General features: G+C 39.3%; 1 protein-coding gene across 5 annotated transcripts in view; it reads left to right on the top strand.

The window, feature by feature from the left end:
- Positions 1–22,707, top strand: part of pias1b (protein inhibitor of activated STAT, 1b) — a 279,909-nt gene that overhangs the window by 231,572 nt on the left and 25,630 nt on the right. For all 5 annotated transcript variants that reach the window (XM_072278052.1, XM_072278048.1, XM_072278050.1 and 2 more), the window contains 2 exons: positions 5,738–5,811; positions 10,239–10,399. In XM_072278052.1, the coding sequence (XP_072134153.1) occupies positions 5,738–5,811; positions 10,239–10,399 (235 nt within the window). The remainder of the gene's footprint in view (positions 1–5,737; positions 5,812–10,238; positions 10,400–22,707) is intronic.

Raw genomic sequence — 22,707 nt, forward strand, 5'->3', positions numbered from 1 at the left:
TGAGACCCTGGTTAAGTTTTAATTAAAAAGGAAGTACATAGCAAGTATAAGCAAGTAGGAACAAAGGAGGTACTTGAGGAGTATAAGTAATGTCAGAGAATACTTGAGAAGGAAACCAGGAGGGCTAAAAGGAGGCATGAGGTCGCTCCAGTAGACATGTTGAAGGAGAATCCAAACGGCTTCTACAGATATGTTAAGAGCAAAAGGATTGCAAGGGACAAAATTGGTCCTCTGGACGATTAGAATGGTAATCTATCCATGGAGTCAAAAGAGATGGAGGAGATCTTAAATGTAGTTTTTGTATGTCTTTACTCGTGAGATGGACACAGAGTCTGTAGATGTGAGGAAACGCAGCAGTGACGTCGTGGACCATATACAGATTATGGATGAGGAAGAATTTGCTGTTTTGAGGCAAATTAGGGTGGATAAATCCCCAGGGCCTGACAGTATGTTCCCTTGGACCATGTGGGGTGCTAGTGCAGAAATTGTAAGGGCCCTAGCAGAGATATCTAAAACATTCTTAGCCATGGGTGAGGTGCCAGAGGATTGTTGTTCTGTTGTTTAAGAAAGACAGTAAGAATAATCCAGGAATTTATAGCTCGGTGAGTCTGACACCAGAAGTGGGAAGGTGTTCGAAGGGACCGGATGCATAAGTATTTGGATATTCAGGGACTGATTAGGGATAGTCAACATAGCTTTGTGCGTGGTAAGTCCTGTCAAAGTAATCTTAGATTTTTTTTTGAGGAAGTTACCTGGAAAGTTCATGAAGGCAAGGCAGTGGATGTTGTCTACATGGACTGTAGCAAGGCATCTGACAAGGTCCTGCATGGGAGGTTGGTCAAGAAGGTTCAGTCACATGACATTTAAGATGAGGTAGTAAATTAGATTAGACATTGGCTTTGTGGGAGAAGCCAGAGAGTTGTCGTAGAGAGTTGCCTCTCCGACTGGAGGCCTTGATTAGTGCTGTGCCGCAGGGATCAGTCCTGGGTCTGTTGTTGCTTGTCATCTACATCAACGATCTGTATGATAGTGTAGTAATCTGAATCAGCGAATTTGCAAATGAAAAATTTGATGGTGAGGACTATGAAAGCTTGCAGAGGGATCTGGACCAGCTGGAAAAATGCGCTTAAAAATGGCAGATGGAATTTAATGCAGACAGGTGTGAGATGTAGCACTTGGGAGGACCAACCATGGTAGGGCCTATATGATGAGAGAGAGGGCACTGAGGAGTGCAGTAGAGTAGGAGTATCTGGGGCTACAGATCCATAATTCTTTGAAGGTTGCATGACAAGTAGATAGGGTCATAAAGAAAGCTTTTGACACATTGGCCCTCATAAATCAATGTACTGAGTACTGGAGTTGGGATAGAAAGCCTACAGCACAATACAGGCCTTTCTGCCCACAATGCTGTGCCAAACATGTACTTACTTTAGAAATTACCTAGGGTTACCCTTAGCCCTATATTTTCCTAAGCACCATGTACCATTGATGTTATGTTGAAATTCTATAAGACACTGGTGAGACCTAATTTGGAGCATTGTATTCATTTTTGGTCATCTACCTACAGGAATGAGATAAATATAATAGAAAAGGTGCAGAGAAAATTTACATGGAAGGTGTCCAGACTTGAGGATCTGAATTATAGTGAAAGGTTAGGACTTTATTCTCTAGAACATGGAAGATTGAGAGGAGATTTAATAGAGGTATTCAAAATTATCAGAGATATAGAAAGGGTAAATGCAAGCAGGATTTTTCCACCAAGGTTAGGTGAGACTACAACTAAAGGTTGTTGGTTAAGGGTGAAAAGTTAAATGTTTAGGGAGAACATGAGGGGGGGACTATTTCACTTAGAGGATGGTGAAAGTGTGGAACTAGCTGCCAGCGCAAGTGGTGGATGTGGGGTCGATTTCAACATTTAAGAAAAATTTAGATAGGTACATGAGTAAGGGGTGTATGGAGGGTTATGATCTGGGGACAGGTCAATTGGACTAGGCAGATTAATAGTTTAGCACAGGCTAGATAGGCTGAAGGACCTGTTTCTGTTCTGTAGTATTCTACGATTCTATGACTAAGTTATGCTGAGTTTTCAGGATGAATGTTTTTAAGTAAACTTAACTTGTTTTTAACCCCCTTATTCTATGAATTGGTGACTTCATTACTTTGATTACAGACATTTGTTTCTGCATGTAATGAACTTCCCCTGGGCTGTTCAATTTGCTCTAAAAGAGCAAGCCATTCCTCCTTTCCAATCGATTATATGACAAGCATCTTTCAAAATGTATCATAGCAATTTCAGTATAAATGATGAAAACAGCTTGCCACGCAAACTCTGATTCTCTGTGGCAGTAGCCTGTCGGGAAAGTTCCTGGAATCAAAATGTGGCATTCTTCGGCTTCAAATTGTCTTCCTCTTAAATGTGCTAGCTCATGATTGGTCTTTATTTGTTAATGATAGGAATTGCCCAAGGGGCAATCCTTGAAGCTTGTTAGCCAGTGGTCACAGGCTGTTCACTCTCAGCTATATCACAGCTGAATTGGATCTTTGGTATTTGTTGATTGTAGGTTCTTATAAGGGTTAGTGAATTGTAATTAAGAATGGAAGCCCGAACTTTCTTTCTGTTTTAAAAAAAAAGGTTAAGTGAATTTTCTTATGCCTAATGGGGTGAGAAAGCTCTGAGAAGACTCATTAAATCTTGAGCTTTTTAACATCCAGCAAGGTCTTTATCCATTCGGTTTTAGGAAGCAGTGGTACTTTTAATCAGAGGTATAATTCTTACCTCAAAAGTCAGACTTGTCATATGCACATGTGTGTATAGGTACAATGAAAAACTTGGAATAACACATTAGGCACATGGTATTAGACATCATTAACAAGAAAAACATAAATTACAAAATAATCTAAGAAAGAACAAAATGAATACAAAATAAAATCTCTGTCAAGTAAAATTATTAGGTTGTTGCTATTATAGAAATAGCAATTAGGGTTTTATAGGTTGTTTCAAAAACCAAATGGTTGAAAGGAACCTATTTTTGAACCTGGTGGTGTGGGACATCAGACTTCTATACCTTCTGCCACGGCTGCGAGAAGATCGCATGGGCATCTTTGATAGATGTTGCCTTCTTGACGCAGTGCCTGGTGTAGGTACTTTTGATATAGGAGGGAGGTGCTTGTGATCATTTAAGTTTTTTCCTTAAATTTTTGACTTATATTGTATTTTAAATATTCCCAAATTAATTCTGTAAGGTCTTTTCACTCTCACTGGCTATTTGCACATTTTTTCCTATTTATTTATGGGAAATGTGGATTATAAACTACCCAATATTTATCCCCATGCCCCCTCATCATTTTTTGGTGAGATTCCATCTTTTATTGCTACTTTCTCTGAGACAACAGCTTGAGCCATTGGTGCCTTTTGTGGCCATGTGGCCTGCAAAAAACACTGATGAACTTAATGGTCTTAGCAGATACCAACAAGCTTGCTTTAGGAACTCAGAACCAATCCTGCCAGCAGGAGTCATGGCACAGTGCAAGAGAAACTTAGAGCGCCCTGACAACTTCAAATAGTCTGTCTCCAGCTGTAATTTCTAATCCTCCTGCTTATTATAGTAAATGAAAGCTGATATAACCCATAATTAGCCTGCTGTTTGTTGCTATCAATGGTGATTTTATTTTTCGGCACAACCTTTCAAAAGACCTGTACTTCTGGATAGGTTCCAAAGGTGAAAGGTCCTGTGCTGCCACCCTTAGTTAATTAAAGCCCTTGCCAAAAGTGGCTTTGACCAATAAATAAGATCTAGAAGCACAGTGGATGTTACTGTTGCCACCGCAGTTCCAAAATAGAATTTGAGCCCAACAAATGAAATGTTTCTGCCTTGGGCCAAATTTGTTTAAAGGGTCGACTGGCTGATCTTTGCCTCTCCCTTTTCCTTACTCTTTTCCTGTTCTGTCCTTTCATTTCTCTCAGAATATAAGAATGATGTAGAACTGTGATATATTTGATAAATAATGAGGCAGTTTTCATTAAGGGATTGGAGGTGGAGAGCATTAGTAGCTTTAAATTCCTTCACGTTATATCAGAGGATCTGTTCTGGGATCAACGTGCAAGTGCCATCACATCTACTTTCTTAGAAGTTTGTGTAGATTCATTAGTCACCTAAAACTTTAGATGCACAGTGGAGAGTATCCTAACTGGTTGTATCACAGCCTGGTATGGAAACACCAATGCCCAGGAACAAAGATGTCTACAGGGAATGCTGGATACAGCCCAGTCCATTACAGGCAAAGTCCTCTCCTCCACTGAATACATTTACAAGGAGCACTGCCGCAAGAAAGCAGCATCCATCATGAAGGATCTTCACCACACAGGCTTGTAGCTTCGCTCCTACCATCAGGTAAGAAGGACATACCACCAGGTTCAGAAACACTTACTACCGTTCAACCATCAAGCTCAGGAATGGACGTGGATGACTTCACTCACCTCACCTCTGAATTGATTCCACAACCTACAGACTCACTTTCAAGTATTCTACAACTCTCACTCTCAGTATTATTTATTTGTATATAAATCTGTATGTGTAAATTTTATATACAATGCCTTCTTTTGCACATTGGTTGTTTGTCAGTATTTGTATATAGTTTTTCACAAATTCTATTATATATTTTTATTTTCCCGTAAATGCCAGCAAGAAAATAAATCTCAGTAGTATATGGTGATATACACTGTATGTACTTTGATAATAAATTTACTTTTACTTTTGGGGGGGAAAATAGACATGATCTTGACAGTTCAGTTTAGAATGCTGGGTGTGAAGGTATTTGGACAATGGCTTTCAAGTGCATAGTCAACTGTTCTTTGGAACTGCTGCTTTTACTGTTCCGTCTGTCTCTCATAGAATTTGGTTCACTTTGCACAGTGTAAGCTGTAATTTTTTAATGTCTGTTGAGGCAAAAGGGAGGGTGTGAGCAGATTATGGTTCTTGTTCCAAGAGCTGTAATATGTAGATATAACAAGATCTGCTGGAAAGAGAATTGCCCACCACTTAGGTCACTCCTAGCCAGAAACTTCCCATTTCCTCTCAGCCCCACAGGGTTTATACTATGTAGGCACATCTTGCACAGTGGTTTTGTGGTGCCTCAGTTTTTAACAGGAAGGGACAAAAGAGGAAATGTAGACTAGATTCAGACATTAAGCAAATATTTATGTTCACACTTTCAGAGTGTCGTGAAGCAAAACAGTACAGTCAGTTGTTGTTCCTGTAGGCTGTATAATGGGTGTTTCTGATTGTATTAAGATAAAGCCTGCTTCTGTCACTGGAAGCTTCTGTACTGCAGAGCACAAAATTATGCCAGATCAGAAAGTTCCTTTGTTATGTGGTCAGACAGGGTGGTAGTGCTGTTGGCCTCTGTGCTGCAGACTGAGGAAGTACAAATAAAATCATAGGCATGACTATAATTACTGTACAATAGCTCCAGCTGTAAATTTTATATATGTGGATGTCAGATAAGGATGGAACGGCGATTGGCTGTGATTACCCCAGATGGTGGTAAGCTTACAGCTGCAGTGTACTACCATAATGTGTACGTGAGAAACAGCTTTTGAGCGGGTACTGAGGGTACCTATGAATCTGAGGAGCGGGGGGAGCTTGTAACTCGTACAGTGTCTGTTTTGTATTAAAATAATAGCTCAAGTCAGCTTTCTTAAGTAATTGGGAAAAAAATTCTTCTCTTCCACATGCAGTCAAAGAAAAATTAACAGCCGATCCTGACAGTGAAATCGCCACAACCAGTTTACGGGTGTCTCTGTTGTGTCCTGTGAGTACAACCATATCTGAATTATTAATGATTAAATTACCTTCTCTTCCTCTTACAGTGTTTATTAACTGTTTGTTATCTGAAACACATATTCGATGTTATTGATTACCAGATATAAAGTCTATGTTATTCATAGATTTAGTAACTTGCTTATGGTGCAACATGAATACTGACTTTGTGCTTAACATTCTGTAAAGTTGTCAAGCTTTTTTAAAAAAAAATGCTGGCCTAACTCACACAAATGCTGAAGGAACTCGGGGGTCACGGAGCATCTATGGAGAAGGAAAACAGTCAACGTTTGGGGCTGAGACTCTTCATCAGTATCTAATGAGGGGTATTGACCTAAATGTCGACTGTTTGTTCCTGTACATAGAATTTACTTGATCTTTTGGATTTTTCCAGCAGCTTGTATGTGTTAATCTGAATTTCCAGCATCTTCAGAATCTCTTGTGTTTATGATTATGCTAGCCTAGACTGCGAGCTCAGTTTGTGTAAATATCGGGTGCAATAGAAGTACAAAAGATGCACGTCCTAGTTTGGTGACAGTAATAGCTGAAATAAATTTTCAATGTACTTATGCACAAATTCTTCCAAATGACTTATAAAAATGTCTTTGTTGTTGTTCAATCAGCTATCCATGTCTAACACATCATTTAAATCATATTCCTGATTTGCCCTGAAAACATTTTCTTCAAATGTTCTCCCAGCTGAGGTGGATGGCCCATGGGCAGCTCAAGAGTCCAGTCTTCATGTGGTGGTGTGGTCACAGCTAGTCCTGTGCTCACCATTGACATCCACTAATATACACCTCCCAACAGGTAACACTGTGTAGTGGTTGGGAGCACAAATTCACCACTACAGAAATGAAAAATTATATTGGGGAAAGGAAAATAAGTAAGAGGAGTTGTCAATAATTGTCAGAGCACTCGGAGCATTGAGCAATAGAGAACATCTGTCGGCATAAATAAGCCATTCGGGATATTTTTCTGTACAAGCTGAAATGTAGAATACAAGGACACAGCACTGTGCCACAATTGTATGCAACTTCAGTATAACCTCAGCTGCATACAACTCAGCTACTCACATTAGGGGAAGAATTTTCTAGCGAGGGTTTAGAGACTACAAAGATTAGTTCTTTCATTGGTACTGCGATAATAAATTTACTTTGAACTTTGGAACATTTATTAGTTAAAATACTGGGATTGTTTTCTTTATTAAGATTGCTGAGGGGAGATTCCTGGAATTTGAATGACGATGGCAGTGCGCTCGGATGCAGCAGCCTCTCTGGGTCCAGACAAAGGTGCAATTGTTCGTCCTTTATGTCTTTTACACAATCGCAAGGCACTGCTGGATATTAAGAACACCAGATACTTCAGGTCCACCCCACCAGTGAGTTGCTGGATAGCAGTCGGGCCAGAATTGTTGTGCACCATGATGTAGCCTGCTTCAGCCACTCAAGGAAGAAAGTGTCAGTGTCGGTGTGTGGAGGCAGCACATGCTCCAACAGATGGTGCAGTGATTGTCTTGGATGTTTTTGTTGCGATTGCAAGAAGCTGGTGGATGTTGGTAATGCAGAATACTGCAAGCCCGAGTCACTGGTTCATTGACAAGACCAGCAGTGGGGAGCTGTGTTGCCTAAGTTGTGCAGACAAGGCCCTCATGCCTCGGGTTGTCTGTTGTGGTTGCTGGGAAAGGAGACACCAGAGCCAGCTGTGTTCTGGATTCCATGCTGGGGGTTGGAGGCTGGCCCTTCCTGTCAGTGCTGACCTCCAGTGTTCGCTCGGTGGAAGACAAGTTGGATTGCGTTCGTCTGTAGCTGTACTTGGGCAAGATGAAAAACTGCTACTGGCTTGTACTGCAGAAATATGGCTCCAGGACAACATCCCAGGCACCATCAATCAACAGGCAATGATACTCAGGGACTTGGGCTATATCATTTTTTAAATTTTTGTTTTGTAGCTATGTTTTGCACCTTGGCCCTAGGGGAGCATTGTTTTGTTTGGCTGTATCCATGTATATGGTTGAATGACAATTAAATTTGAACTTGATCAGAGCTGCCAATGAGGTTGGAGGGGGTAGAGGCAGGAGAAGCATAGTTACAATGTAAGGATTGATTAGGTGTGGAGTGGTTGGAGGTGAGAATGGTGGTGGAAAGGCATAGTTATAAGGTAATGATGGAAAGGACATCAGAGCAAAGATAATTTAACCCAAAGAGCAATACTCTGGAATTTGCTGACTGAAAGTTCAGTAAAGAAAGGCTTGTAACACTTCAGAAATACCATAACACAGGGCCATAATTGGCCCATTTGGCCCATTGAATCTACTCTTGAATTTTGAACCTGGCTGATTTATTTTCCCTCTTAACTCCATTCTCCTGCCTTCTCCCTGTAACCTTTGCCAACCTAACCAATCAAGAACCTATCAATCTCTGCTTTAAATATACCCAATGACAGTATCTACTGTTTTTTGGGGCAATGAATTCCTCTCTGGAAATAACTACTCTCAGGAAAGAATTTCCTTCTCATCTCTGTTCTAAAAGGAAGTCCATTGTATTCTGAGGCTGTGCTTTCTGGTCTTAGACCCTCTCACTATTGGAAATATTTTCTCACGTTCACTCTATCCAGGCCTTTCCCCTCATTCTTCTGAACTCCAACGAGTGCAGTTACAGAGTCATCAAATGCTCCTCATATATTAACCTTTTTATTTCCAGGATAATTCTAGTAAACCTTCTCTGGACCCTCTTCAATACCAGCACATCCTTCCTTGAGTATAGGACCCCAAATTGCTCACAATATGTCAAATACTTGAAAGAGCACTTGATGATCTGTTGCCTACAAGGAAATTTGCTGTGAACTGGGTTGCTGTGAATAATGTAACTCATAACTAACACGGGCATTATAGGCCAAATATTCTTCCTTTCTATAACTCTATGATATTGGTTACATTACATCTTTAAGACCTTAAAATTCATGTTAGTGCACATGTTGGACATCTGCAATGACATGTCAGATTTATTCATCTAATGTTAATTGGCTAAGGCGCTCCCATTTGCTTATTATTTTACTTGGAAACTGGTTGGCTTTGAGCTTCTGAATCGTAATGCAAATAAAAATGTGAATGCACAGCAGATGAGATAGCACCCGAAAGATAAGCTGATAAATTTTGAGTATTTTCAGAGAACCATATGACATTTGAAAAGCTTCTTGCCTTCAGAAGTGCAGTATACTCTCAGCCATTCCAGTGCCCATGAGGAATGAGAGTTGCCAGTTGCATGAATCTGCCATTTGCCTGAGAGTCAAAAAAATGATCATGGGTCATTCTAGTATTCTATGCATAAACATTGAAATAAATTGCCAAACTATATGTCATCTCCTTGCCCCTTTAAATAACAATCCTTACACTGCTATTCTGTATTTTAAGGCTAAACAGTATCAATGTAAAATATAGCAAAAATAAATCAATGGAATGATTATATTCACCGTCACCAGAAGTATCAAATCTTTAGAGGATAGCACTACTAATCTGCTGTACCTACAACTGCATTGCCATTGCGTATAATCATTAATGAACTAAAAATGCCTTCTTGCTCTTATTTTGCATAACCCTTGAAATAAAATCTTATCAAGTATAGTGAATGAACAGCATATAGTACAGTTTGAAACACTTGGAACTGACTGTCATATGTATACACACAAAGCTTACTGGCCATTACGCTGCTGGCGTTTGGGGCAGTAGTGAAGATCCTCCGTATCTGTTCGTCCATACTGTCACACACAGTTGAAGAAGGATCCTTCATTGCTGTTTCCGTACCAATTTGTTTTGATCAGTAAGGGTTAGCCCTGAGCTGAACCCCCAAAACGAGGACCAGTAGAGTGTTCTTAGTCTAACCTCTACTCTTTGAACTACTTGGCATGGCTGACTCTACCAAGAGACAAAGCACAAGACGCTGACTCTAGCTGACATAGCTCTCTGGGTCATTGAGACAGGCAGGCCTCTAAACCCTACGAGGTTGTGGTCCTCTTGTGGGATACACACAAAGGATCGAGAACAAATTGTGTTGAAGGCTATAATGATCGAGAAGAGGCTGCACTGTTGTGTGCTTAACAGTAGATGACGCATTGAAACCTGGCGTGCCAAATTCAAATTTATGACTTTGAAAAAAAAAAGAAACCAATTCATAATACTTAGTTTTTTTTCCCAGTTCCATGAGAATTCTGGATGTATAAATACTGGGTCAATGAGTCTTGTTGCACTTAGCAAAGTTGCAGCTTTAAGTTGTTTTTTGCTCATTTAATGTTAATTCTCACATAAAATAAGTTAATTTCACTGGCATTTGTGAAGTTAAAGATATCTTTTCTTAAAAGTGAGGTGATATTTGAAGGTATTCTGGATAATTTGACCGAGAACCCATATGCTTCTTTTTCCAGCTGGGCAAAATGCGTTTGACGATCCCATGTCGTGCTATAACTTGTTCACATCTCCAGTGCTTTGATGCAACACTTTACATTCAGATGAACGAGAAGAAACCGACGTGGGTTTGTCCTGTGTGTGACAAGAAGGGTCCTTATGAACATCTAATTATTGATGGGTGAGCAATTGATACTGGAACTGGTGTTTTAAAAAAGTACTTTGCTTAACCACTCTCTTCCTTGGGTTTAAATGTGTTTTTGACCATGGTGTTATTTTTTAGCAGTATTTTTACTGAAAACACCATTTCGTGAAAACATTGAACACCTAAGACACCTTGGAGTGGGGCAAGTTATGATCTAGATCAGGAGTTCCCAACCTGGGGTCCACAGTTTGAGTCCATGGCATAAAAAAAGATTAGGAGATGGAGATGGGGAACTGCATTAAATGATATCCATGAGCTCTGAAAAATCTTGTAAATGTTATATTAGAAACAAAGCAAAATTTGGGAATCTCCTGGAAAATACTGGAGGAACTCAGCAGGTCAGGAAAACTTGATTTGCAGCATTTCCAATACGTTTGTATTCAGATTTTCTTCACCTGAGTTGCTATTTTTAATTAAAGTATAATGCATTTTCAGATGCCCCGCACCCCAGATCAGCCATACGATGTTTAAAATGTGTTCATATATTTTTCTAGCAACAAAGTTGTGTTTACATTGCCAGGTGATGATCAAAAATGTTTTATGTAGTGCAGTTTGCATCTTATATCTACATTTCTAAATTTTCTTTGTTGAATATTGTATATTGTACCCTGGTTCATCAGACACCTGACCTGTTTTCTAAAAATGGTCTGAAAAGGCAACAATATTAATTATAGGAAGAAATCTGTTGTTTTTGCTAACTAATTCGAGTGACCAATAAATTATACTTTGTGGTGATATTAGCAATGAGAATGAACAGTGAGGCTTCTTAATAGCTGAGTGGTAAACATACTGCATCTGAAAGATGAAAAAGTGAAGCCAGAAACTTTGATTGTTCTAATGTTTTTAGTTGATTTTGACCAGCAAATATCCCTTGTAAAATGACAAATACCTTCTGCTCCTTAGTCAGAAGAGAAAGGCTATTTAGAATCCCCATGCCAATAATGACCTATTGCAAAGCAGCTTTTCTGACATTGAAACAGTCAGACTTGGCTATAATACAGTCTATAGTTCCTGTGTTTGTTTTATGCTGTCTCAAGCAAGTATCACATCTCCTTAGAGAGAACCCAATTAGAAATTGGTTGAAAACTTGCATTGGGAGAGAAGAGGTTTAAAGGAGATTCTTTAATTGATTTGGAAGTTTTAAGCAGTTTATCAGGTTGTGTGGTGATTGTTCATCTATTCCATTCAAATTAGCTTGTTAAATACTGTTTTCACATTTTCACATCAAGGCTTGTTAAAGCCTTCTGTACATTCCCACTTTTTCTCTCCTTCATCACTGCCTCAAGCTTTTTATCATAAGTGTTTCGAGCTTAATTTACTCTTGTTTAAAACCAACTGACATCTCATTTTTTAAAGAGAATTTATTTGGCAGCATATGTTCCTATTGCCCTTATTCTGCACGTATGGTGGTGGGTGTGATTCTTTGATTCAAAGTTCTCTCAAAGGCTTGCACTGGGTTTTGTCTAATAAGCTGCATGTTTGAGATGCTGGCATTTGCTGTGTCTGGTCACCTGACTTGGGTGAAAGTTACAATGGCATATGCTTGAAGCTCTTTGGCAATGTTCCCTCTTTTTTCCCTCTTTTTTTAAACAGCTGCACGTAGCAACCATTGCTCTGAGCAGGAAATTTTTTCGTGACCTGAAAAATGCATGGCACTTTAAATGTTTTTTTGTAATATGCACGTCAAATAAACACAGACCACAACTCACAACACAAGTAAACAATGTCAGACAGTCAAAACAACTGACAGGCACAATAGCAAAAGTTAAATGTTTTAACTAGATGGTGTTGGCATTCAGCAGGCCGGCAGTATATTAAGAATGAGCTACCGACTTCTATTCTGTGTCTACTGTTACAATTTGTAACAGTGTTGTAACTTGAAACAAAATATAAATATGTTGAAGCTCTAAAATGTTTCACAGTAAAGGTTGTGATGCTTATGGATTAGAAAATTTATGGATTATATTAATTAACACATAGTTTATTTCACAATTATATTAACATAGATTTTAAAATTATGTTTGCATAATTTTAAAATTATATTAAAAGGAAATTTCAACTGTGCTGGAAAAAAGACAATGTGTGCGGGAGCAATTCAGTTACTGTGTGGCCGAGAGGGAATGGTGCTCTTTGGTGTGGCATTTTGGGTTTCTCTGCCTCCCTAGTGCTTGTGCACCCTTTCAAGGAAGGGGTGACCGGAATGAACCTTGAAGAAAGAAGAAAATTAGGGAAGGGAAAAGACTATGTGGAATGCAAACTGAAAAATAAAATAACTGAAGTAAGGATCAATTGATTAGAAAAGCTACTTGTCTGGTAGATCTGATATTTTAGCAAAGTGCTGTTTCTGACTTGGTACTACAGGCTGAATAGCTCGTGGTCTGCTCATCTAATTGGAGGATGACGTGGAAAAGAGAAGATGGTTTCTAGCGTTATGCTGTGGTAAGGTTACGATGCTGTAAAATGTACATGGTTTACTGGTTGGAGGTGGGTTCAATAAAGGACATGGGTGCAAGCTTGCAGTAAATCACAGACATTTCCTTCTGCCTTCATAGTACCAAGACCAAAGGTGCAGTGAAGGATGGTTTGTTTAAAAAGAAAATCCGAAATCAGAAAGGGTGATTTTTTTTTTTCTGAGGAGACTGTGTTAGTTTTGGAAATGGGTATAGTTTGGATTAAAAAAAAGCTTCGTGGGAAAGAGGTCTTTGTGGTGCTTGTTGTAAATGTATAACTGAAACATTATATAACTAAAACATTAGATTTCTACACCACTCATGTGGTCTGCATTACCCAAATCAACTGCCTGCAGCCAAAGCGCTTTAAATTCTGTGAGATCAGTCAAATCTCAGTACAATATTTTTCTGATTTGTGTATAGTTTAGATGACCTCTGCCCTTCAGCTTTCAAATCTACATTGCACAGCATGACGATAATTATATGCAGCACAACAAAAATCAAAAAAATTAAGTTTTACCCATAGTTTGGTGGTTAGTATACAGCACTAATACCATTCAGCTTGCTGCTTTGTCATTTATAGTTTAGTTTTTTAGTTGTTGGATGTTAGAGAATGCCTTGGGGTTTGCTTCACTTCTCAAGCTGGTTATGATTCAGGAGAGCCATTCCCACCTTGACTAATTGTCAGTTTTTGAGATTGTTGTCCAGTAGGTTGAAGAAAATTGTTGTTCTATATCACGCTCTTAAATTTGCCTGTAAGCACATCACCTGGGCAATGAGTAGGATCCATTCCTGGGCTGTGGACAAACTAGCAGAAAGTGTTTCTTTTGGATTTGTATCACTTACATCAGTGTCAGCATATTCTGTGAAGTTTATAATGGCTTTCTAATAGTCTTCATCTATTGAATGTGGCAGGAATACTAGGTCATTGTCATTACTAAGAAGGGTGGCTCTGATTATTGGATTGTTGACCGGGTTTCAGCACAGAGCTGAGACAGGGTCGGTGGCCAACTGTTTCTCTGAACAAAGGAAGTTTAAATTGAATATGAAACACTTAAATTATTCCTAAAGTTAGTCGGTCAATTTAGCGGATACTATCTTGTGAGTTACTAGGTTCTATAACTTAAACATTCCTTGTTTTGAACAAATGATAAAGTTTCACTGAAAATATTCAACTAACTATTTTAGAAAATTATTTTTCTCTGCAACGGTGCACCTAACTAGAATGCTTCTAGAGAATAGAAGATACATGAAGCCTGTGAGATCTCCGAATCCAGTTACGAATCTCAAAAATTCTCAAACTCTGGGATCGAAGGAGGTTTTTTAACATTTTATTCTACTTAGAGATACAGCACAGTAAAAGTCTGTGCTGCCCGAAAGTACCTATGTGACCAATTAACCTAACAACCTGCATGTCTTTGGAATGTGGGAGGAAACCGCAGCACTGGAAGAAACGCATGCAGTCGCAGGGAGAGAATGTACAGACAGCAGCGGAATTGAACCTGTGATGTTGGCACTGTAATAGCATCGTGCTACTGTACCATTTTGTATTTTAATATTTGATTTAGATGTTGCCTGTTTGTTTATTTACTTTGCTCCATCTTTCTTGATTTGCAGAAGCCTGTTAATCTGTGTCTTGAAAAATCTTAATTATCCCAGAATCCACAACTCTTTGGAGATGTAGTTCCAGATATTTGTAACCCTTCAGAATTACAGGATGGCTACATCATGAATGAACTGTGCTGCCTCCAAAAATAAACTCAACCTTTGCTACTCCACGATTCTCTCATAATACCTCTGCAATTTTTTTCCTTCAGGTACTTACACAGCACCTTCTGTTGAAAAAGAAATACTCTCCTCTGCTTGACTGACCTTGTGTTTATCCTGAACAGCTTCTCTTTCGATTCCTCCCACCTTTGTACAACTGAAAGCTGTAGCCATGGACACTCCTAGTTACTTCGCTCTTTTTGTTAGCTGTGTGGAGCTGTCTTTGTTTCAATCCTGCCCTGGCACCATTCCCCATATCTTGCTGTGTCAAGAGCTGCTTTGGTGTCCCCTCCCCCCCCCCCACAACGCCCTCCACACCTATGCAGAACCCATTAATTTCATCAACTTCATTACTAGCATCCATCTTGGCCTCAAATTCACTTGGACTATTTTGAACATCTTTCTCCCATTTCCTGATCTGTGAAGAGCTCAGATTCAGATTTATCGCATGTACATCAAACACCCTTTAGTTGAATCTTGTTCACTATTACCCTAACAATGCATTCCAAACCCAGTTTGCTCTCTGTGTAGTCTTTTTTTCACTGAGTGCTGTCATTTTCGTGCCTCCAATTAAAACTTCCAGTAGGGACAATTTATTTCATTGATCCTTCATGATTGGACAGCCTCTTCTTACATTGTCTTGCAGTTTTCTCTTCCAGAGAAGAAAAACACATCTCCAACAGTCTTTGCAGTTAGATTAAAGTCCCTTATCCACAGAATCATTTTACCTTTTCATATGTTCCCAAAGTATTCCTATATATCATCTCACAACAATATTCCAGTTATGGCCAGGCCAGTCTTTTATGTTTCCTCAAGACTTCTTCCTCTTGCAGTCTGTTCATTTATTAATGAAATCCAGGATTTCCAATGTCTTAATAACAACTTTCTCATCCAAATGTGCCACTTTCAACAAACTGTTTTCATTAATCCTCAGATTTCTATTTTTGTATTCCTTTTAGAAGCTTGCCTTATGGTTCCTTTTGCTCTTATTTTTAAAATATTAAACTTCTCATACCTGAACAATAAACTTGATTGATACAATCTACCTATCAATTTTAAGTCTTTTACTATATTCAAAAATTCACTATGCCTCTTATCTGCAAGCAGGTTCCCAACATGGGATCCATGGACCACTCGCTTAATGGCAGAGGCCCATGGCATAAAAAAGATTAGGAGCCCATGTCTGCAAATTTGAAAATTGTTTATGAAATGTTACCACGTAAAAGCTGCAGTTCAGGTACATTCCCATGAGTAACGTACGGAGATTAAGCCCAAGAAGATAGAAAGTAAAATAGTGCAAAGAAAAAACATACAACAGATGTCACATTGAAAACTAGGCTGATTACAGAAATCCCAGAAGGGAAATAAATGAAATGTGAGGCAGGGAGAGACTAGCAGTAAACAGAATTTTTAAAAATATTCTTTAGTTATGTGAATAGTGAATTTGAAGGGGTATTGGTCAATTAGAAAAAGGAAATGTTGGCACAAAGTATGTGGCTGAGATAATGAACAAATGCTCCACATTATCCTTCTCCATGGAAAATGATGCTGCTGGAGTCACAGCGAAGGAATGTGCAAAGGATCTGGAGCGGCTGAAAATTGTTAGAGATGTTCGAACTACCTGTGTCACGTCAAGTAGATGGTTCACCTGGAGATAGAAAATGCATTCTATGTTCCTTATTAAAAAGATGGAAATCACAGAATCCTTGATCAGCTTTACACAGAACTCTCGGTTTGGTGGAGATATTCACAACTGGAATATTGCTGGAGCTGCTGTGTTTATTCCTGCTCCATTTCTTGGAATAGAGGGTTCTGAAAACAGCAGCTGGAGCAGTCACTCAAACAAATGTAAGTTGCTTAGAGAACATCAGCCTATATTCGTTCAAAGAAATGGTGTCTAGCTTGATAGAGATTTTTGTTGAGAGTAATGTAATCTTATATCTAACAAAGGCTTTGGTCACTACTTGGAATTGTAGGGAATCCCTTTGGAGACTCTTTCGAAGACAGGTCTGAAAATCCACTGATATTTAGCTGTTTTGGTTATTTAACCGGGGGAGTCTGAAAGAAATGAGCTGTATAGATGGGAAATACTTCCGTACCTGCATTCTGCCATATGGCAGCAGTGGTCACTGGATGATTAAGTTACAGCTTGTCAAAACAAGCATGGTTTACATTTGATTTACTACATCCTCACAGGGAAGAGGTTAAACAGTTTCTGGCTGCTTTTACCTTAGCAAATAGTATTCTTTAACCAAAGTTAAGCAAGATTCCCTACACCCCTTTGCTTTTAGAATTTTTGCAAAGAAAAGCGTATAACAGAGTTTTAATATAATTTGCAATTTAATAGAGGTTCCTGTAACTACAAGAGTAGGGAACATCTTTTGAAGATTCTTCTGAGCACAGGTCTATGAAACCCACTAATGTAGTTTATAAATAAATATCCTGGCCTTCGGCTTGTAAACTGAAGAGTGGTTTATGTAATTCGGTCAAAATTGGTGGACATTCTGCCTTTAGAGTTGCAAATGAGCTAGATCTGCGGGCAATGTTGAATGCTTTGCTAAATCCATAGCCAATATGCAGTGGTTGGATTTAATCTCGGAACTTGATGCAGGGGAAATTTCAGATCTAGCAGCACACTGTGATTCAAAGTTGATGCTACTCAACCAACGGATAGGTGTACTAGGATGGTGCTCATCTTGTAGCTCAATGTCAGTGTAATATTTAAGTATGAGATCAGAGTATTGTGCAGTAAACCTCCTCCGCCACAATCAATTATTTCTATTATTTTTCTTTTAGCAGGAATTTTGCCTCCTGATATTGATCCAGTAGTAGTAGTTGATCACTTGAATTGAGTATGACATTCTCCTAAGGGATTGTCTACGGGTGGGTCCTCAGATGGGTGTAGTGGCCAATCTGGGATCCATGTATTCTGATGCAGTGTAGGCAAGAGTAAGTGGTAGTTGTGGTGGGTCTTTTGGTGGTTCAGTCTCTCCTTCCACAGCTGCTGTATTTTCTCTGCGGCACAGTGGAGGTTGTTCTCATTTAGCACAGCTCCCTCTTGAGCAGATTTCCTCCAGGTGTATCTATTGAGGGCAGTGTCTTCCCAGTTTTCAGGTCTAATGTTGAATTTTTTCAGGCGGATTTTGATGTTATCTATGAAACATTTCCTTTGCCTGTTGATCCAATACCTTTGTTTATCTCTTCGATAGTGGATTTACACCTAATTCAGACATGACCTGTACACTTGGTATGTATACAGTGAATTGCTGCTGCTGTTTCTTTTTGAGCATAGCCTTATCATGTTTGACTCAACGGTGCATTTTCTTGCTTCCATCAATAATGGGTTCCACGACCATTTACTAGAAACAGGTTCGAAGAAAACGTAGAGCTGTTACCTTCCCGCATGCTTGATCTATGTAAAAATGAAGGCAGCAGAGGACTAATGTTTTAACAAGCTGAAACCGAGTATTTGCAGAGAGTGACCAAATACTGCACAAATGGGTTGTCGATTGGTCTCTATGTTGTGATATTTACACAGACAGCATCTGGCCCCACTGTCAGCAAGTTTCCTCTCTCTACTACCATATTGGTGAAGCCATCTCAGCTAAGCTCAGGTAAAGGTGGTGATGAATCAGCATACAGGAGAGAGATTGAATGGTGTCAGAGACTGAGTGGTGTCATAACGACAACCTCTTACTCAATATCAGTAAAACCAAGTTGTAGACTTCAGGGGAGGGAAACTAAACATCCATGAGCCAGTACTCATTGGAGGAGCAGAGGTGGAGAGGATCAGTAACTTTAAATTTCTGGGTGTCACTATCTTAGAGGAACTGTCCTGGACTCATCATATAAATGTAATTGCAAAGATAGCACAACAGTGCCTCTACTTCCTCAGGAGTTTGCAGAGATTTGGCATATCATCAAAACCCTTGACAAACCTCTATAGGTGTGTGGTGGAAACTGTATTGACTGGCTGCATTGTGGCCTGGTATGGGAACACAAATGCCTTTGAGTGGTAAATCTAGTGGATTTGGCCTAGTACATGCTGGTAAAGCCCCCCCAACCATTGAGCACGTCTACATAAAATGTTGTCATGGAAAAGCAGCATCCATCATCAAAATATTCACCACCTAGGCCATGCTTCTTTCCTGCTACTGCCATCAGGTAGCAGGTACAAATGCCTCAGGATTCATACCACCAGGTTCAAGAACAGTTTTTATTCCTCTTGAACAAAAGACGGTAACTACACTCAATCTGTTTCTGGTGTTCCCTCGACTAATGATCTCACTTTAAGAACTCTTTATCTTGTTACTTAATGCTCTCATTATTTGTTGTTATTGATTTGTACTTGCATTTGTACAGTTACTGTTCTATAGATTTGCTGAGTATACCCACCAGTTACAGAATCTCGGGGTTGTATGTATGTGGTGACGTGTATGTATTTTGATAATGAATTTTACTTCGAACTTTTGAACTTTGAATTAATTTGGAAAAAATGTTTATTACATAGGCAAATGCATTAGTTATTCAGCAATGGCCAATTTGACTGACTAATGCAAGTCGCAAACACAAAATACTCTGCTGATGCTGGGGACAAAGCAACACTCACAACACGCTGGAGGAACTCAGCAGGTCGGGCAGCATCCGTGGAAACGATCAGTCAACGTTTTGGGCCGGAACCCTTTGTCAGGACTGTAGGGGGAAGGGGCAGAGGCCCTATAAAGAAGGTGAGGGGAGGGTGGGAAGGAGAAGGCTGGTAGGTTGCAGGTGAAGAACCAGTAAGGGGAAAGATAAAGGGATGGGGGAAGGGAGGTGATAGGCAGGAAAGGTGAAGAAAGAATAGGGGAAAACACAATGGGTAGTAGAAGGAGGCGGAACCAAGAGGGAGGTGGTAGACAGCTGGGGGAGGGGGCAGAATGACATAGGGATAGAGGAAGGGAGGGGGAGGGAATTACCAGAAGTTGGAGAATTCTATGTTCATACCAAGGGGCTGGAGACTTCCAAGACGGTATATGAGGTGTCGCAACTGCCAATTGTACATCAGTAACCAAGAGATTGAGCAAAAGACCAGCTTTAGTTACCTTGGTAGCTTTATATCACAAGATGCCAGAAGTAAAGTAGAAATAAAATGAAGAATTGCCATTGCCAAAACCAACTTCCAAAAAATGAAGCCCATTTTTACCAACAGACACATTTCTATGACAACAAGGCTAAGGCTACTAAAATGTTACATCTGGTCAATCTTGCTGTACGCTTCCGAAACATAGACTATAACATCAGAACTACAAAGAAACTTAGAAGCAACAGACATGTGGTTTCTTAGAAGAATGCTGAAAATATCATATAGAGATAGGGTAACTAATGAGGCAGTACTCCAACATGCCCAGACAGAAAGATCTTTAATGAGAACATTAAATGAGAGGAAACTTAATTTCCTGGACCATGTCATCAGAAAGGGAGAAATAGAATGCCTTACATTACAAGGCCATATGCCTGAGAAACGTGGAAGAGGAAGGCAAAGAAGAAAATATGTGGACACTGTGAAAGAACTAACAAATCTAAATATGTGAGATATCATTGACGCTGCGAGGGATCGTTTGATGTGGAGAGCCATGATCGCCCAAGCGTGTAACGCGTAAGGCACATGAAGAAGAAGAAGTGCAAGTCGAGGGGTTATTGTAGGAATATTAGGACAAGTCAGCAGATGGGTGTCAAAAATTTTGTTTAATATTTTGGAAAGAAGCACAACTCTGCAAATCCTATAATTCCAGTGTCACTGTCATTCTAAATGTGGCAGGAGTATACAACCATTTTCCATTCGAATTTGTTCCACCTAGCTGTTTACTTTGAACTACAAAGGTTGGCACAAAATGTGAACATCTGGCCAGTTTCACCATGTTTCACAATTCTGGAGCTATGTATAGCCAAGCATGTGCAAGTTTCACTTAAACAAGAAAAATCTTAAACTTATTTAAAATATCGTGCTTAATTTTCCCTGAGAATTGGAAGAAGCCAGAGATGATAATGCTGCTTTGATAACTAAATCCCAAAATGGCAGGAGTTTGTTTGAGTAGCCCAGCAGGTATTTATTTGCTGTAAGCATGAGGGAATAACTCTTCCCAAAGGTAGCCTTTCTAATCAATTGTTGATGCTATTACTCGTGCCATATGGCAAAAGACTCGGTGAATGCACTACACTGTGATATAATTTACAAAACTGTGTCAAAATATTTTGCAATCTATTTTGAATTTTCTTTAAAGATAATATTACATCAATAATTATTTTAATTGGAGGGCTGACTATTCCAGTAGGAGAAAGACATCAATGCACTAAATCCACTCAGGTACAGAAGTACATTTTTATCCTTTTTACCTCTGACAGCTTGCTGCTCCCTTTATTAATTAACTAAAAATCAGTTGATTAGTCATTAGCAGTATGCATAAAGGAGAAATTCACCAAATAGCAATAGCTTTATTTTTCACAAGCAGTCTTAATCTACAGTGCATTGGATGAAATTTGCAACATTCAAAGCCCTAGCAAAACATGGGGTAGGTAATGAAGTACACTGATGATATGAAGTTGTAAGAGTTTATCGGCTGAATACATTGAAAGCTATGACAGTGGATAGAGCAACACACACACACACACACACACACACACACACACACACACACACACACACACACACACACACACACACAAAATGCTGGAGGAGCTCAGCAGGTCAGGCAGCATCTATGGAGGGGAATAACCATTGACGTTTCATACTGAGACCTATTGACTGTTTATTCTTCTCTGTAGATGCTGCCTGACGGGCTGAGTTCTTCCAGCATTTTGTGTGTGTGTGTGTGTGTGTGTGTGTGTGTGTGTGTTGCTCTGGATGTCTAGCGTCTGCAGAAATACTTGTGTTCATGTTACAGTGGATAGGCAATATTTGGTATTTAAATAGTGTGCAATTTGCAAAGGAAATATGTTCCTTTAAGGTGCAAAAACCCACAAGGAAAAGTGATTCATCCATGAGGGAAATCGGAGTATTAAATGAAAAGAAGGGGCTTACAAAGTCACCAGAAATCTGTAGATTTGAGGATTGGGAGCATTTAAGAACTTGGCAAAGGCAGACCAGGAGTAAAGGTGTGAAATTAGACTGACAAGAGGCATAATAAGACTCTAAGAACTTTAACAGGTGTATAAAAAGTAAAAACCTAGCAAGGGGAAATGCAGTCCATATGTAGACAGAAGTAAGAAAATTGATCATGGGAAATAAGGAAATGGCAGAGGCATTAAAAGAGACTAGATTATCTCAGGTTTTATAAGTTCTGGAATTGTTCGTAAGATTTGGAAACTACCAAATGTGGCCCCACTACTTATGGATTAGGGGATAAAAGAGACACTTTGTTTATTTTGTTTCCGATTAACATTGTACTACCTCAATGCACTGTTTTAATCGATCTGTATGAACCGTATGCAAGACAAGTTTTTCACTGATCTATTGCCTAAAGTCTGGGGTAAGGAAAATACTGGAATCTAGAATGAGCTTGAAGAGGATCAGAAAAGATTTATAAAAAGAAAATTATGTTTGATGTAATATTTTGGATTCCTTGATGTGATTAGTGGAATAGATAAAAAGGAAACATGTTTTTTTTTGGAAGTTTTTAATTAAATCTCTCACAGGAGAGTGGTGAACAATATGCATGAAATTGAGAGAAATAAACTGGTTATCAGACAGGAAACAAAAAAGTGAAAATAATAAACACAAGAGATTCTGCAGTCCGGATAAAGGGTTTTGACTCGAAATGTTGACTCTTCGTTCCATCTCCTGGCTTTGTGCGTGGTAGGTCATGTTTGACCAATCTATTGGAGTTTTTCGATGAGGTTACCAGGAAAGTGGATGAAGGGAAGGCAGTGGATATTGTCTACATGAACTTCAGTAAGGCCTTTGACAAGATCCCGCATGGGAGGTTAGTTAGGAAAATTCGGTCGCTAGGTATACATGGAGAGGTGGTAAATTGGATTAGACATTGGCTCAATGGTAGAAGCCAAAGCGTGGTAGTAGAGAATTGCTTCTCC

Source organism: Mobula birostris, chromosome 14, assembly GCF_030028105.1.
Source record: "Mobula birostris isolate sMobBir1 chromosome 14, sMobBir1.hap1, whole genome shotgun sequence".
Taxonomy (NCBI): domain Eukaryota; kingdom Metazoa; phylum Chordata; class Chondrichthyes; order Myliobatiformes; family Myliobatidae; genus Mobula; species Mobula birostris.